This window comes from Homalodisca vitripennis, chromosome 1 (genome assembly GCF_021130785.1).
Source record: "Homalodisca vitripennis isolate AUS2020 chromosome 1, UT_GWSS_2.1, whole genome shotgun sequence".
Lineage (NCBI taxonomy): Eukaryota > Metazoa > Arthropoda > Insecta > Hemiptera > Cicadellidae > Homalodisca > Homalodisca vitripennis.
Window position 1 is genome coordinate 173,215,735 of NC_060207.1, and position 14,597 is coordinate 173,230,331.

Below are 14,597 nucleotides of genomic sequence, written 5' to 3' on the forward strand. Positions count from 1 at the left end.
ATCAATGTCAAATGTTCAAAATCCTGTTTTCTTTTTAAACCAGCCATCGTAAATGATAAATTTTAAACAAAAAAACCAGAGTTTTTTTTTCTTGCCCTAATCAAGAAAATATATACATATGGAAGTCTACTTTGATCAAATTCCAGCTCTTTCCTTCTGTTCTACGATAGTGCCATAGTTGAGTTTGTCTTGTCTTATATGAAGAATACATATATAAAGATCAGCAGCAGCAAACTGAATAATTTAAGAATATAGTGGTCAAAGTGAAGCAAACAGTGACCAAGCTACTCAGGTAAAGACTGGAATAACTGATGTGAGTGATGGCCGGTGGCGGAGGGTCTAGGTGGAGCAAGGAGTGGCAGTAACAGATAATCCAAGTGTCAAAAAAGAGAACACAAATGACTGGAAATTTTAAACGATTGCTTTAAACAGAATATGTAAGGTGAAAAATGTATCTTAAGAGCAGCAACTCCCTTTACACCCCACTGGAATAAATTATGTATTGAAATTTAAACTCTATTGGTCTTCTACATAGAAAAATGTATATGGGTAATGGTATGTAATTCAGTTGTCACCATAATTTGTTAAGTGTTGACATATTTTGACCTGAACACGATAGAAAATAAATTAAAACTTAGAACAGGATATTTGACATTTGAATTTTAATAGCGTTTTTACAATCTTTACCGGTAGTTGTGTTCCAGTCTCTAAGCATTGGATTGCCAGGATTTTAGATTTATTTTAAAATTAAATGCCTTTTAACATGTCAAATACTATGTAAGGAAGAGAGTATGACGTAAGTAAAGTGATAGCCATTCAGGTAGATAAGTTCATGTCTATTAGGGATTGAAACCTAATTTAAACCCCTATGGGTGGTTGATTTTCATGAGAATGTTTTAGTTTTATCATAGCTAAGGTGTATGTTTGTGGGTCAAATTTTACGTTTCTAAGATATTAGGAATTTGAAAAACAATAATATAGGTCTGCAGCCCATTCAATCTCTATAAGTGACTTTAAATAATGAAAAGTCTTCCTTCACTTGTCTGTTGAGAGCATAATGCACACTTGTCAAATTTTATCTTTATAGGATATAAACTAGTATAAAATCAATAATATGATTCTTTTTGTGATTGCAATTCTACGTATTTCAACCCCTAAGGGTTGTTGGCATTAATCAAAATCATATTTTGTCTGCTGAGAGCGTAAGACATATGTGCATCAAATTTCTTCTTTATAGGATATCAGGTAGTTAAAAAAACAAAAATAGGATTCTTCTAATGATTGTACTCTATTACAACTCTTAAAGATGGTTGGTATTAACCTGTTGGATTCCGATGCTGTACAATTGCAGCCAAGACAAGCATGCAGTCATGGCCCATCAGCGCAGGGTTGCGGCTACTTGTAAGCCTTTTAATTTTGCGTTTCTATAGACACAACCTCGCTAAATGACGTTCTGTATACTGGGATTCACAGCAGAATACTGGCTTTCTCTTGAGGTCTATTTTGTTTTGCAATACAATACTTGGCAGCCTGTTTTAAATCTAAACGTCGAGGCGCTTCAGTCCGCAGCTGTTGTTTGTAAACACAAATATGGTTTCGCGTAAGCATGAGTTATCTGATAGTGACAAAAACGTGAAGTGGATATTTTCAATTGTGAAAGATGTGATTTTATTTTTAACAAGCTATTTCGTTATGCAGATTTCAGCTATGATCTAGGCTATTTCGATGCACCAATATATAATAAAAAAATATATATTTTAATGCAGAAACATCAATAACATTAAATAAATAATAATCTAAATAATTTTATAGGTATATGATATTCCAGGAGTAAATAAATAGTACTGCAACAACCTGAAACTCAACAGGTTAATGAAAATTGTATTTTGTCTACTAAGAGCTTAATGCACATTTCGTCTTTCCAGGAGATCAATAAAAACATATAGTTAATCAATATAGTTCTAAATAGGGACTGCAACCCTATTTCAACCCCTATAAGTGGCTCATCTTCATAAAAATCTATTCCACATTTTTATTCACATATTTTCCATAAGACATAAGAAACCCATATTTCATCAATGACTATTGAGTTAAAACATTCATTACCTTCTACATGGTAGGCTACTGTGTAAGGAACATTAATAACTGATCCCAATCCTTTTGTTTTGAGTTCATCAGTTAAGATTTTAGGTACACACTGAGCAAAGTTTCTTGGTGAAAATTGTATACACTAAAGTTCTTGATATCTACATAAATGTTGTGAAATATTTTTGATTATGAACCTTCATTTTTTTAAACTTTATGATTGATTTGTTTGACAAGGTCATCGCTAAACACATATAGCCACTTCCCTTTGGATCATAAACACTGATTTGTCCTTCACGCAATAATTGGCATCATTTTTTAACTGCAGTACAATTCATAAAATGGTGCTACCCCACCAAGACCCTAAACAAAATTAACCTGGCCAATCATCAGTCTTCCAGTTCATACCAAATTAAAGATGAGTATCTAGTTCCTTTGGGGAATTATAGGTGCTGAGTTGTTTGTGGATGTTATGTCTTATGAAATTCTTGCAACATTTTGATCTCGCTGTGGAGCCCTCTTCGGTCAACAGGTTATATAACTGAAACTGGTTCGTAACCTCTACACACAACTAAATTGCTGGTCAACTTAAGGTCTTTGTTGATGCATAATGCTCAACTTGTAAACTTTAACACTCTGTTAAACCAAAACTTTGGTCAACTCCACTGTTAAGTATCTATTATTTGGTAATTATTAGCTGATTTTGACATATTTAATTTATCATGTTCACATATGTATATATATGTGTGTGTGTGTGTGTGTGTGTGTGTGTTAATAATGGTTTTAATGAATTTTATATCCATTTTGAGTTCATCAGTTAAGATTTTAGGTAGACACTGTGCAAAAAATTATGAGCAAAGTTTCTCAGTGAAAATTGTATACACTAAAGTTCTTGATATCTACATAAATGTTGTGAAAGATTTATGATTATGAACCTTCATTTTTTTAAACTTTATGATTGATTTGTTTGACAAGGTCATCGCTAAACACATATAGCCACTTCCCTTTGGATCATAAACACTGATTTGTCCTTCACGCAATAATTGACATCATTTTTTAACTGCAGTACAATTCATAAAATGGTGCTACCCCACCAAGACCCTAAACAAAATTAATCTGGCAACGATAAACTGATATTTAATAAAGCTTACCCACCACACTGAAGCCATGGTCGCCAGTATTAAATTATTATCAAACAGAACAGTTATTTAAAAGTAGAGTTGTATTTTTGAACACTTTTTATTTAAAAAAAGGTAATGGATGATTTTTTTTATGATTAAGCTATAAATGCAGAGTAAAATAAGGTATAAGGAGTAAAACAATAGCTTTGTTGCACTATTATATTTTTACTTTATAGTTTAATACTTAAAACAAATATTTTGTTTTTAAATCAAAATCCCGTTAAACGTATATTTTCAAATTATCGGTGCATCAAATCATATTTGTTTTATTGAATATGTGTATCATAACTTACTTCTTTTGTATTGTAATATTATTTTAACTACAATAAACTGTAAAAAATCAAATTTATACAAATCATTATTGTTAGGGCTACCTACGCCTAGACCAGGTGGAGGAGGAGATTGATCTTTTCACCACTGGATCTTAAACTGTCATCTAGTATATCACTAATATCATTAATTTGTAATCCACTTGTACTTGCAGCCATCAGAAAAATAAATACTACTAAATGAATAAATCATGCTTTGTTTCAACACTATTACCTAGCAACTCAATCCAAATTAATAAAAGTATTTTCTTGTGAAAACGAGGTCTAAAACTGATTATATTATTGAATTGCACTTTACCCTCAAATTTACAATAGATTAAACACTAAAACAAACTTGTGTAATGATGAAAACAATCGAATAGTTTGTTTACATCTGCACACAATTCACTCAGCTGGAATTTTTGTCAATAAACTAGTAAATAATGTACTGTGAAAAAAAATGCTGCAATATTGTTTCAAATATTGCAAACTGTTCCTGAGAGGTAGCAGTACAATGTAGAGCCAGTAGAACCATCCAAATTAGTCAAGTGAAATGAGACATGGTATGCCAGCTGTGCAGTACCTGCGATCCGTTCGAAAAGGGTTAAACAATTACAATATTATTTAACAATAGTACATAAGCTCAACACAATAAAATATAAATTGAATGTTACAATAACATTTTTTACAAAAAGAAAGTTTTTAACTTTTCAAAAACACATGTTAAATTTTTTATTTAAAAACCTTTCAGGCATTTAATTATAAATTATGGGTTGATAAGGTTATAAAAACAACAGAGTATGACCCCAAAATTTATTTGATAACGATTGACAAACATAAGTAGACCGGGCAGCCTATCTTAATGGTTAGGTGAATTACAAACACGTTACATAATTTGTAATAATTCACTAGGGCATAATACTCCCATTCCTCCCTTCACACAAGAGATTTAACGTACACACATTAACTTAATCAAAGATTTCATTTCTGTTTCTTAAGTACACACCCATTTTAAATTTAAATCCTTGTACCACTTGAGTAAAAAAAAAATTTTTTTAATTTTTAAATTATGGACAGGCTACTTGAAACTAACACTACAACAACTCTCTTCAGTTACTCCCGACTCTGGTACTCCAACGATCGCTCCACCGTTCTACTTGAACACAGCCCGATAAGGAATTATTACATTATCACTAAATTAATAACATTGCATTTTACAAACAGTAATAAAATTTATAACCACAGTGAAAGATCTGAGAATGGAGCCATGCTTCTAAAACAACTCTAGTGTCTTCTAAAAAATAATGTATGATAAGTCCATTGTGTCTGATATACTAAACAATGTTATGTGGATGGTTGTAAAAGTCATGTTGTCCATTGAACAACGTTTATTCATTGTAATAAACCATGAAATTGTTAAACTGATATAAACATTATTACTACAAAAGGTCCAATAAAGTTATTTATGATGAGAAAGTAAATTATTTTAACAAATATTGTCTACAAGATTTTAACAAATAAATGTTCTTTGATACTCAAATTTTGAATTAAAAATGGACAACTGGGCACTTTTGTCAGTTTTTGTGAACATAAAGCGATTGACTTTCGTGAAAAATGACGTAAAAACAGTGTATGATTACATAATGGTGGTGAACTCACAGCCACAATCTATTTTTAAACATTAACAAAACATAATTTACATTTTGTTAATACTAACAATAAAAAAAGATTATATACAAAGGTATTTATGTTATTAATATTGTTAGATTATTTTAAAACACCTGCCCACTTCAAGGTGAACCCCTAAGAGTTTTAAATACTTAATTGTTTTGAAGCATGAAATAACGATTGCATAACTCCCTATAATTTAATATACTATGTACAGTAGTGATTTTTAATTGTGTGAATCTTAGATGATCGTTTTATGTATATGACAAAACTATGTTCAATTTTGTTCAGTATTTACTGTGGATAATTATGTATGGAATAAGGTTTGCCTAAATGTAATTTTTCTTAAAACTACTTAAGTAGTGGAAACTGCAATATTTACTTAGCAATATGATATTATGATGATTTATATGGTTAGTTACTGATATAATACACATTTTAGTAATTCTATACATACATATAATTATACATAACATATCCAGTACTGACAAACTTATTAACTTAAATAAATAATCACAATGTTTAAACTGCAAACAATTAATTAAGAAATCATTTTAATAGAAAAGTACAGTAAACTTGGCAAACAACGTTATAGTTATTTTACAAGAGGATTTTTAATTGTTTCTGTTAAAAAGAATAATAACCAACCAATTAAAAAATATTGAAGACATTTTTTATATTTATGTTAAAAAAACATTACAAATTCATATTTTGGAAAAACTACAATTGTTCATTTTATTTAATTTAAAGTTATAAAATATTAATCGATCATGAGTTAACAACTAAATAAGCCTGAGAAAGTGTTAATGAACTGAAGAAAATAATTTACAAGTTGAATATCAAGATAATTTGTTATGACTTTCAAATTCAACGCTTGGAAGACAGCCTTGTCAGGAATTGATAAGGGTAAACCACAACCAGATTTAGATGAACTAACTACTGTCTGCCAAAGGAAATACAATATTTTAGAAAACTTAAGGTCCAAATAGAATAAATAACTGATAGTAAGTTAGGAAACAGCATGACTGCAAAAATGTGCGCTGTATTATTTTACCTGTGTGGTTCTAGGATATGATAATTACTTCAATAAAAACAAAAGAAAATAATTAGGCTACTCTATTTGCTAGGTGAGTTCAGTTAAAATATTAATATTTCATTTAGAAAATATTTCAGAGCTGTACTTACTGTATAAGAACATCAATTATAAAACTAAATAACCATGATTATATTTTTACATTGAAAAAGATTTTACATACACAAAATGTAATACTTAAAATAATACCAACTAAATGTTGAACTTCAATAAACTTTTAAACAATTATTTATAAATAGTAAACTACAGGAAAAGGTTATTTAGTATGATTTAAATCATGACACCAAAAGATTCAAAATGTATGCAAGGATACAGTTTTGACAGTGAAATGTAAGGTAACAATACTTATTTCTAAAATTAGTTCTTTATACAATAAATATTATATTGCTCAGAAATAAACGTTAAATAGAAATTGTCAGTTATAGTAAGTAAGGAATGCTTTGTTTTGACCACAAATCACCGCACGATTCAAGCGCAGTATAAATAATTTAATGAGATTTTTTATGAAACTTATGTATGACCTTTCTGCCTTTCATTCAAACCTCACTAACCCAACACTCTAGCTGGCAAGTAATATAAATAAAGGCATTATGATCTACCCAAGTCTTCAGTATATGGCACAATTGGTATATGGGTCAATTTCTACCACTGATATCACAAACCCTCATATCAGGGAGACCATTTTAACTTCTTTTTTTAGAGAGGGGGGGATGGAAAGTAATTTTTTGGTTAATCTTTTTAATTACTAATATGTGATTTGTCAGAAGAGAACCCATTTATTAACTGTTTTTAATTCAGAGGATGTTCTATAGACAATTTCATTTTTAACTAATACTATTCATAACACTAAAAAGGCCTTTGGAGTTTTATATTACAAATCTGGATAATAGGTTCTGTAAATTATTATGGTCTAGCAATTTAACTTCCAGGTATATTGCACATGTGTTTAAACAATTAGTTAAACACTTATTTGAAATATATTCAAACTTAAATTAAATTTTAAGCAAAATGCAAACAAACTAGTTTCAATAAATGTATATTTATATATATTTTTAACATTTACCAATCCCTACTTTTAATACTGTTTGCATAACTTTTAAACAACTAAAACATTAAAATCATTTGAAATTATTTCAAAAGATATAACAATTAATTCTGTGGTGGCCAGCTCCGATCTTGCTTTCAGAGTGTAAGATGCTATTGCAGGTATATTGATTTGGGCTGTATCATAATAATAAAATTTTAAAAGATACCAAAAACATGAAATTAAAGATTCACCACAATGACGAGAAAGTACCAAGTTTACAGAACACAGGATATAACTCGGTTTTTTTGACACCATAAACAATTTTCAAGATTTAATATTAAATATTTCCTTAGTTTTAAGCAAACACATTTTCTACATTACATTATATTTTTTAAGTACTTTCACAGTTAATACCTTAATATGAAATCCCAAACTATAATTAATATTATTTGCACTTGCCTTTATCACTCAAATCATCTTTTAAAACTACTCTGAACCAATATAACTATTACAATAGAACTTTATTCTTGAGTTTACCATTGGAACATGGTCACCTCATAATTGATGGGGACAACGACAACGACACGCAGAACTGGTAAAACTATGTTGTAATATGCGATAACAACAGCCAATAAGATAATGGTAATCTATTGTCATTAAACCCTATGAATAATCATGACAAAAATAGTTATATATATATTATATTATTAATAGCACAACAATTTGTTTTGACAGTGGTAACTTTTAACAATAATATTGAAGAGACACAACAATATCACATATGGCAGATGAATGAGATTGACTAACTACGACTTTAATAGGAACAACAACATCAACAACTATATATATTTATATATATAATAATAACAACTAGGCCAACATCTGTGCGGTAACTAAGCAACCCAACTAGATAGGCCCAATTGTATCACAGAATAATACCAAAGTCAATAAAGATAACTATAATTTTGGGAAAATATACAAAGTGTCAACACAAAAACTCAGGGAGCTATTGTTCACGATAACACTTATCATAACAGATCATAAACAGAATAGGAAATAAATTATCTTTTAATGACATATTTAAATCAGATCATATTGTGGCAATCTGTTGACCTTCACATTTACATCCACTTTTTTTACAGAAAGTTGACCATACACCATCCATGCTACTACATACAGAGTACATAATGGTGGCTGGTGCACGACAGATAAGATTCAAAAATTAAAACACCAAAATACCCGGACACAAACACCAAGACAAACTATTTTAATCACAGTACCAAAACCCAAAACGGCGTTATTTCGGTTTAACATTATTTCATCATTTCATTTATTGAACTGGTTTATATTTTGTATTGTTAAGATTGGAAGTTAACAAAGACACTTTACACTTTTCTATGGCTAAAATACATGTTCTGTTATATATCACTTGCAACCTCATTTACAGATAATTATGGGATGAATTTCGGTGTGCGTGGTCCAAACCAACAATATTGTATTGAGCACGTTGGGTTGGAGCACTCGATGATTGATGCCACTGTGAGCGCACCAGACCCGCTGATGCGTGTAAGGCACTAGCACACGACCCACTAGCAATCCACATTTATTTAACTCCAACATTACGAGGATTAGAAACAAGATTAGGTTTTTATACAAAGTACATGATATTTGTTTAAATAACTTTACTTTCTCTAAAGAAATATTGGAAGAACTATATAAAATATTATATAATACTTTTTATATGTATTCTTTTGCAAGGAATTGAAAAAATTTATACCATAAGAAGTACTAAAATTAAAATTGGTCTAATTGCATCTTAAAAATGATTTAGAAAAAAATGTTTCTAGCTCTGTGTTAAAGTTTGCCACAAAATACGCCAATCCCAAAGTAAAAAATGCATCATTTTATTCTCTTAAAACAGGGAGTGAAAAAAGTGCTTCCTGTTTTCCTCAGCAAAAAGAGGTTTTTCTCATCTCACACATTCGTTAACAAAAAGCAAATTTAATAGTTTCAGTAAACAATATTAAAAACTATATGCAAATTATTACACGAGCAACTGTTTTGTTTAGTTCTCCATTGAACGAGATCTGAGTAACTGATTATAATCATTCACACAAAATAAGAACTACTGGAATCGGATTGTATCGGATAAGGGTGAAAAACCACTTGGCTTATTCGACCTTATCCGTTATACAGCTGAGTTGAGAAACCATTAATTATCAGTTTAATGCAACGTACAAGGAGACTTCTCAACATGTCCAGGAGAATCTAGTACATCTTTTACTCCTAGACTGACAGCCACCTCCTGCATCCAGACATCAATAAGAGCCAGATAACAGTGTAGCATGACTGGGCAGACAAGAACACACAGCTTTTATTACATTTGAGTTAATTTTCCAGTACTTGTATATTAGTGACTTTAACATATTTGCAACTTTAACATATAATTTTATTTTACTTAGGAAATAGTCCCTAAACAGTTTTTCATTCGCCACTATATCATGTTAAGTTCACAAACATCCGACTGTCCTACAAGGATCAAGAAACCTATTCAATATTGCAATCAGTATTACATTCACTTCAGGAAGCTAAAGTGAATTTAGCTTTCCTACTACTATCAGGTCGTAGTTAAACAGATGTGGATATTTAGTATTTCATGCAGTATAAACTTCAGTTCAAATCAGTGAAATGTTGAAAAGAGATGAAACAAATGTATGTAATGCAGATGATGGCTAACGTTACAAGGAGCAGGTACTATAGGAACAACACCCAATCTACCCTACACACCCAAACATTTAACATTGTGTCCATGCATAGTCCCTATAACATATTTTGATTATCCACTAACTGATTAATCTTTAACTGGTGGGATTATATTTCACTTTGAAAAATTCAAAGATTCTTTCGGGTGCTAATGAAACACTCTTGTAAGCATAAACTAAAATGAAAAGAATGGCTAAGTAGATCGCTCTGTTATGTATTTTCTGTAAACAAGAAACACAAATAATTTATATAGTTGAAAAAGTCAATTAAATTTAAGTCTTGCAATAAAGTTTAAGTAAGATTGAACTGACAAGAGTAACTGAAAAAACTTAAGGATACCAAATTATATACAAGGTAATGCTTGGCTTTAACTATATTCACATATTCCTACAGAAGCATCTAATGTCAAATGATCTAAAGTCAGTTGTGAGATTAAATGTCTTTAAATACAAAAATGACAATAATGCTAATACATGCTGACAAACCTACAGATAAAACAATAACAACCAAGTCTTAAAATTTTAAAACATCTGTTAAGGACTAAGCAAGATATTATAATATCTTTTGCCACTTGATTAAGGTGGACATAAGTTAACAATGCAAAATAACATTAGAATTTCATAATATAAAATAATATGAAAATACATAACACTATCAATAAACTATCAACTTGTGGAATAACATAATTATGCAGATGGTAACATCAGTTTAATAAAACATGATAAAATAGTGACAAACTACAAAGTTCACTATTATAATGATATGAATAACATAACTTGACAAACGCTCAGTCGTTATAACTGATCCGTATCAATAACAAAACTACACCCTTTAACAAATCTTACACAACTCTTAACGTGATGTGATGGGTGAGATCAGTACACCTTAATACCGTAGTTTACAATGTTTCTGATAAAATTTCAAATTGCATAACTTCCCAGTCAAATACTTGCAATATTTGAGCCTACTATTATTAATTAACAGAGTTAAATGAATACTTTCAAATGTGTTGAAAACTTAACGAATGAGACATTTTGTGTAATATGGTGACTAGAAAACTACTGCAGCAACCCCAGCGGGTTCTGCCGGTTGCGTTTCACCTCCTCTTCATTAATCCGCTGCTCAATGAGAATCTGCGCAGCGGCAATCGCACCTGGTGACCCGGTTATAGACACGACTCTGTTCCTGGTGCCTGGCGCAAACGTGCCTTTCTTGGAAATCTGGATACTCGCACCGCTCAGTGCCTGTATTTCCACAAGAGATCTTCCCCCGGGCCCCAGGATTGCCCCGACTATCACCTCAGCAATCTCCATGTCCAGCTTCTTGGCTTCTTTGTTGTCTACTTCGGACTTTACTGCCCCAAGGCCGAAGGAGTTGTTGTTCAGTGCTGAGGCACCAGGAGGTGAGGCAGGGGTTGGATGTCGGAACGGGTCGAATGCCAAATCTAAAGATGGCCGAGTAGGGGTTGAGGTGCCAATTGGGCCAAACACTCCGGTGCCCCCATTGGCTTGGGCAGGGGTTGCATCCATGGGGCTGACTCCTAAATAACTGCCAGTTCCCAGACCTCCAGCTCCTAGGCCCAGGCCCATGCCCAGTATACCATATCTGCATCAAAGTATCACATTTTAGTTAACAGAGCAAATTTTTCCATATTAATATTTTGTATTTTATAGCTTTGATAGCAATGTTAACACTTTTGACACCCGTAGTATCTACAATACCATATTTTTCCTTTCGACTGACGTTTTTGTACGAGTTACATCTCATTAGTAAGGCCTAAGGACCTATGAGAAGATTGATTTTTTTCTCAGAACTCAAGGTTTCACTACAGTCTCCGTCTGGTTCAAGTAAAATATATAATTATAGTATGTCACCTTGGAACAATATTTTAAGAAAAAGTATTTTATTCAAAATGATCTATATCAAAAATACTTAGCTTTCACTGCTATGCAAACATGCCATACCACTCCATTTTACTCTACATAGACTACAGCTGTGAATGTCCTCATCGTGATTGTCAAAACAACAATCATTATCCGGCTCCACATATAGAAAAAGTAATATTTTTTGCAGTTTTGCCAACCGGGATTATTAAATATATGATGGATAGGAATAGCAACCGGTTCAATGCTCTGCTGTCCAGTAGACAGCAGTAGAAATACGTAGTCAAGTTTCATTGTGAGACTGTTTCACAGAATGCTATGGGTGTGTACTCATTTTCAAGGAGAATTTATTATTATGCAAGCAACATTTTAAACCATTTAGAAATAATTTCTTGTCAGAACACTTAAAACAAATTCCTGTCACAATAAAAAAAATCAATATAAACCTGGATTATTAATCTACCTTTTTTTCTAGTAAAAAAGCTATGAGCAATCTGGTATTAAACATAACATTGAAGAGTCCATGTGCATTCCTCCAATAAAGAATAAAAGTTATACCTAAAATACTGATATGACTTACTTGGCGAGAGTGGCCATGGCCGTGGAGATCTCAGCGGTAACGTGTTCTGAGCAACCACTAGAGCGCAGCATGATTTTGATCTGGTCCAGCAATTGGGAAGTGAGTGATTGGTTGGTGCCTACCATCGGGGAGTTGAGGTTAAGGCTGAGATTGAGCCCAGGAGCTCCACCAATCCCCAGACCTCCATTTAGCATCAGACTGCTCAGCTGGCTCACTACACAACACCAAGAGATCACTAGTTGTTTACAAGATGAGTGAATACTTCTGGTACTACAAATAATTATACAACCACTAGAGCGCAGCACAATCTTGATCTGCAATCTACAAACAACTGTATAACTAAAAATCCATTTTTTTAACACTTTCTCTGCGGTTTCATACTGAGTGGTCTTAACTTATATCTACGATGGGATGACTCAACAATGGAAAATACCTGACGTTTAGAAACTCTTGGTGTCTCCACCTAGGCTTGTGGTTTTACCAATCTTAAAATCCACCAAGATAATATCCTCTTTGTTATCAATGAGTCAGGCACTTCTTAAAACATTTATCCTTGAGGTAAGAACTAGCCAATCAATTTATATTACTATCTTAGTAATGGCTGGATGTCCTTATCTGACATTAATGTTAATAAAATGTAAATTAATTAAATGTTAATGTTAATTAATGTTAATACAAAAAGCTTTTTGTATTTACCTTCCTGAATTATCTGATGAGAACAGCCTTGCTGTTGAAACCCTCACAAAATTAAGAAGGTTTTGTAAAATATTCATGCACTTCATCTGCTTAACCCTTTGAACCCCAGACCAAAATATTGATGGTGGAAAAAACGTACCAAAATCATTTGACCTAAGAACTACCGAGAATCCCCGGAGCAGAAACAGCTGTTTTGCATACTGTTTGTAAAAAATTAATACTTTTGCTATTTTTTATGCTATTGTCTTGTATTACACACCAAAATGTCCAGAATGAAATTGTATACACAGAAAAAGATTAGTCTGAAGTATAAAAAAATGTTTAACAGCATTAAAATAATTTTAAAATATATGTATATAGATTTTTAGGCAAAAAAATTGATTTTAAGATTTTTTAATTAAAAAATAAGAAATATTTTTACCATGGGCACCCACATTTTATTTTTCTAAAATTAGTTTTTGTGTATGTACAAAAAGAATTATATTGATATCTCTAAAAATAAACTTTTTTTGAATTTTTATATAAAAGTATGCGACTTGTAAAAACCTCTAGGCGTACAACACAAAAATCACTGATATTACCTAAATAAATAAATTAGTAAATAAATAAATAAAAAAATTAGTATTTTAATAAAATACATATAAATATGTATTAATACTCATAAAATAAGTATTTTACGATTTCAAATAAATATGTATTAAACGCATATACCATGGCGACGATATTACGTCGCCCGGGGATTCTCGCAACTTCATTGGCGACGATACATCGTCGCCGCGGGGATCTTCGCATATCTTCTCGGCGACGATATTTCGTCGCCTGGGGTTCAAAGGGTTAAAATTTGATACAAAGAATGTCAATGCCAAATTTTATCAATCCATTACATAAAACCTCCAAGTGTGTGTTATACTGACAAGTTTTCATTTCTTGGTGCTATGCAGTCTTGGCTTAAAACAACCTTAAGAACTGTTCTGAGTCTATACTTGATCCATACATTCTCCATACTAGTTTGACGTACATCCATGCATCCATAAGATGTCAGGCTAGTTGTGTGGAAAATTATGTTCTTTTAAAAGAATATAGTTTTATAATTTGTTACTGTTGCCATATTCTGTGGTAACAACAATTTTAAAATATGTGAATTGCTTATTCTAGTCTACTTATGCTTATTTTATTTAACAGCTGATGATCTGGAAAGTAAAAGTTAACCTGAAGCCGAGCGTATTACACAGATAGTGAACTTATAAGTATAGAAATCAAACAACAACCATTGTATTATAAATATATGTAAGCTATATAACACAATATCAGTA

The 14,597-nt window shown here is 31.5% G+C and overlaps 1 protein-coding gene across 1 annotated transcript; it reads right to left on the reverse strand.

Annotated features, from left to right (window-relative positions):
* Window positions 1-7,678: 7,678 nt before the first annotated feature.
* Window positions 7,679-14,280, reverse strand: LOC124354045 (RNA-binding protein Pasilla-like). Its single transcript, XM_046804210.1, has 3 exons — window positions 14,268-14,280; window positions 12,589-12,802; window positions 7,679-11,730 (listed from the first exon to the last, which is right to left on the reverse strand). Exons 1-3 carry the CDS (start codon window positions 14,278-14,280, stop codon window positions 11,184-11,186), a joined length of 774 nt encoding a protein of 257 aa, XP_046660166.1. The 3' UTR covers window positions 7,679-11,183.
* Window positions 14,281-14,597: the final 317 nt, after the last annotated feature.

What these genes read in the sequence shown, in the direction of transcription:
- LOC124354045 (XM_046804210.1), bottom strand. An exon ending in GCCATGGCCACTCTCGCCAA is followed by an intron (nt 11,731 to 12,588) that starts GTAAGTCATATC and finishes ACTTTGATGCAG; the next exon opens with ATATGGTATACTGGGCATGG.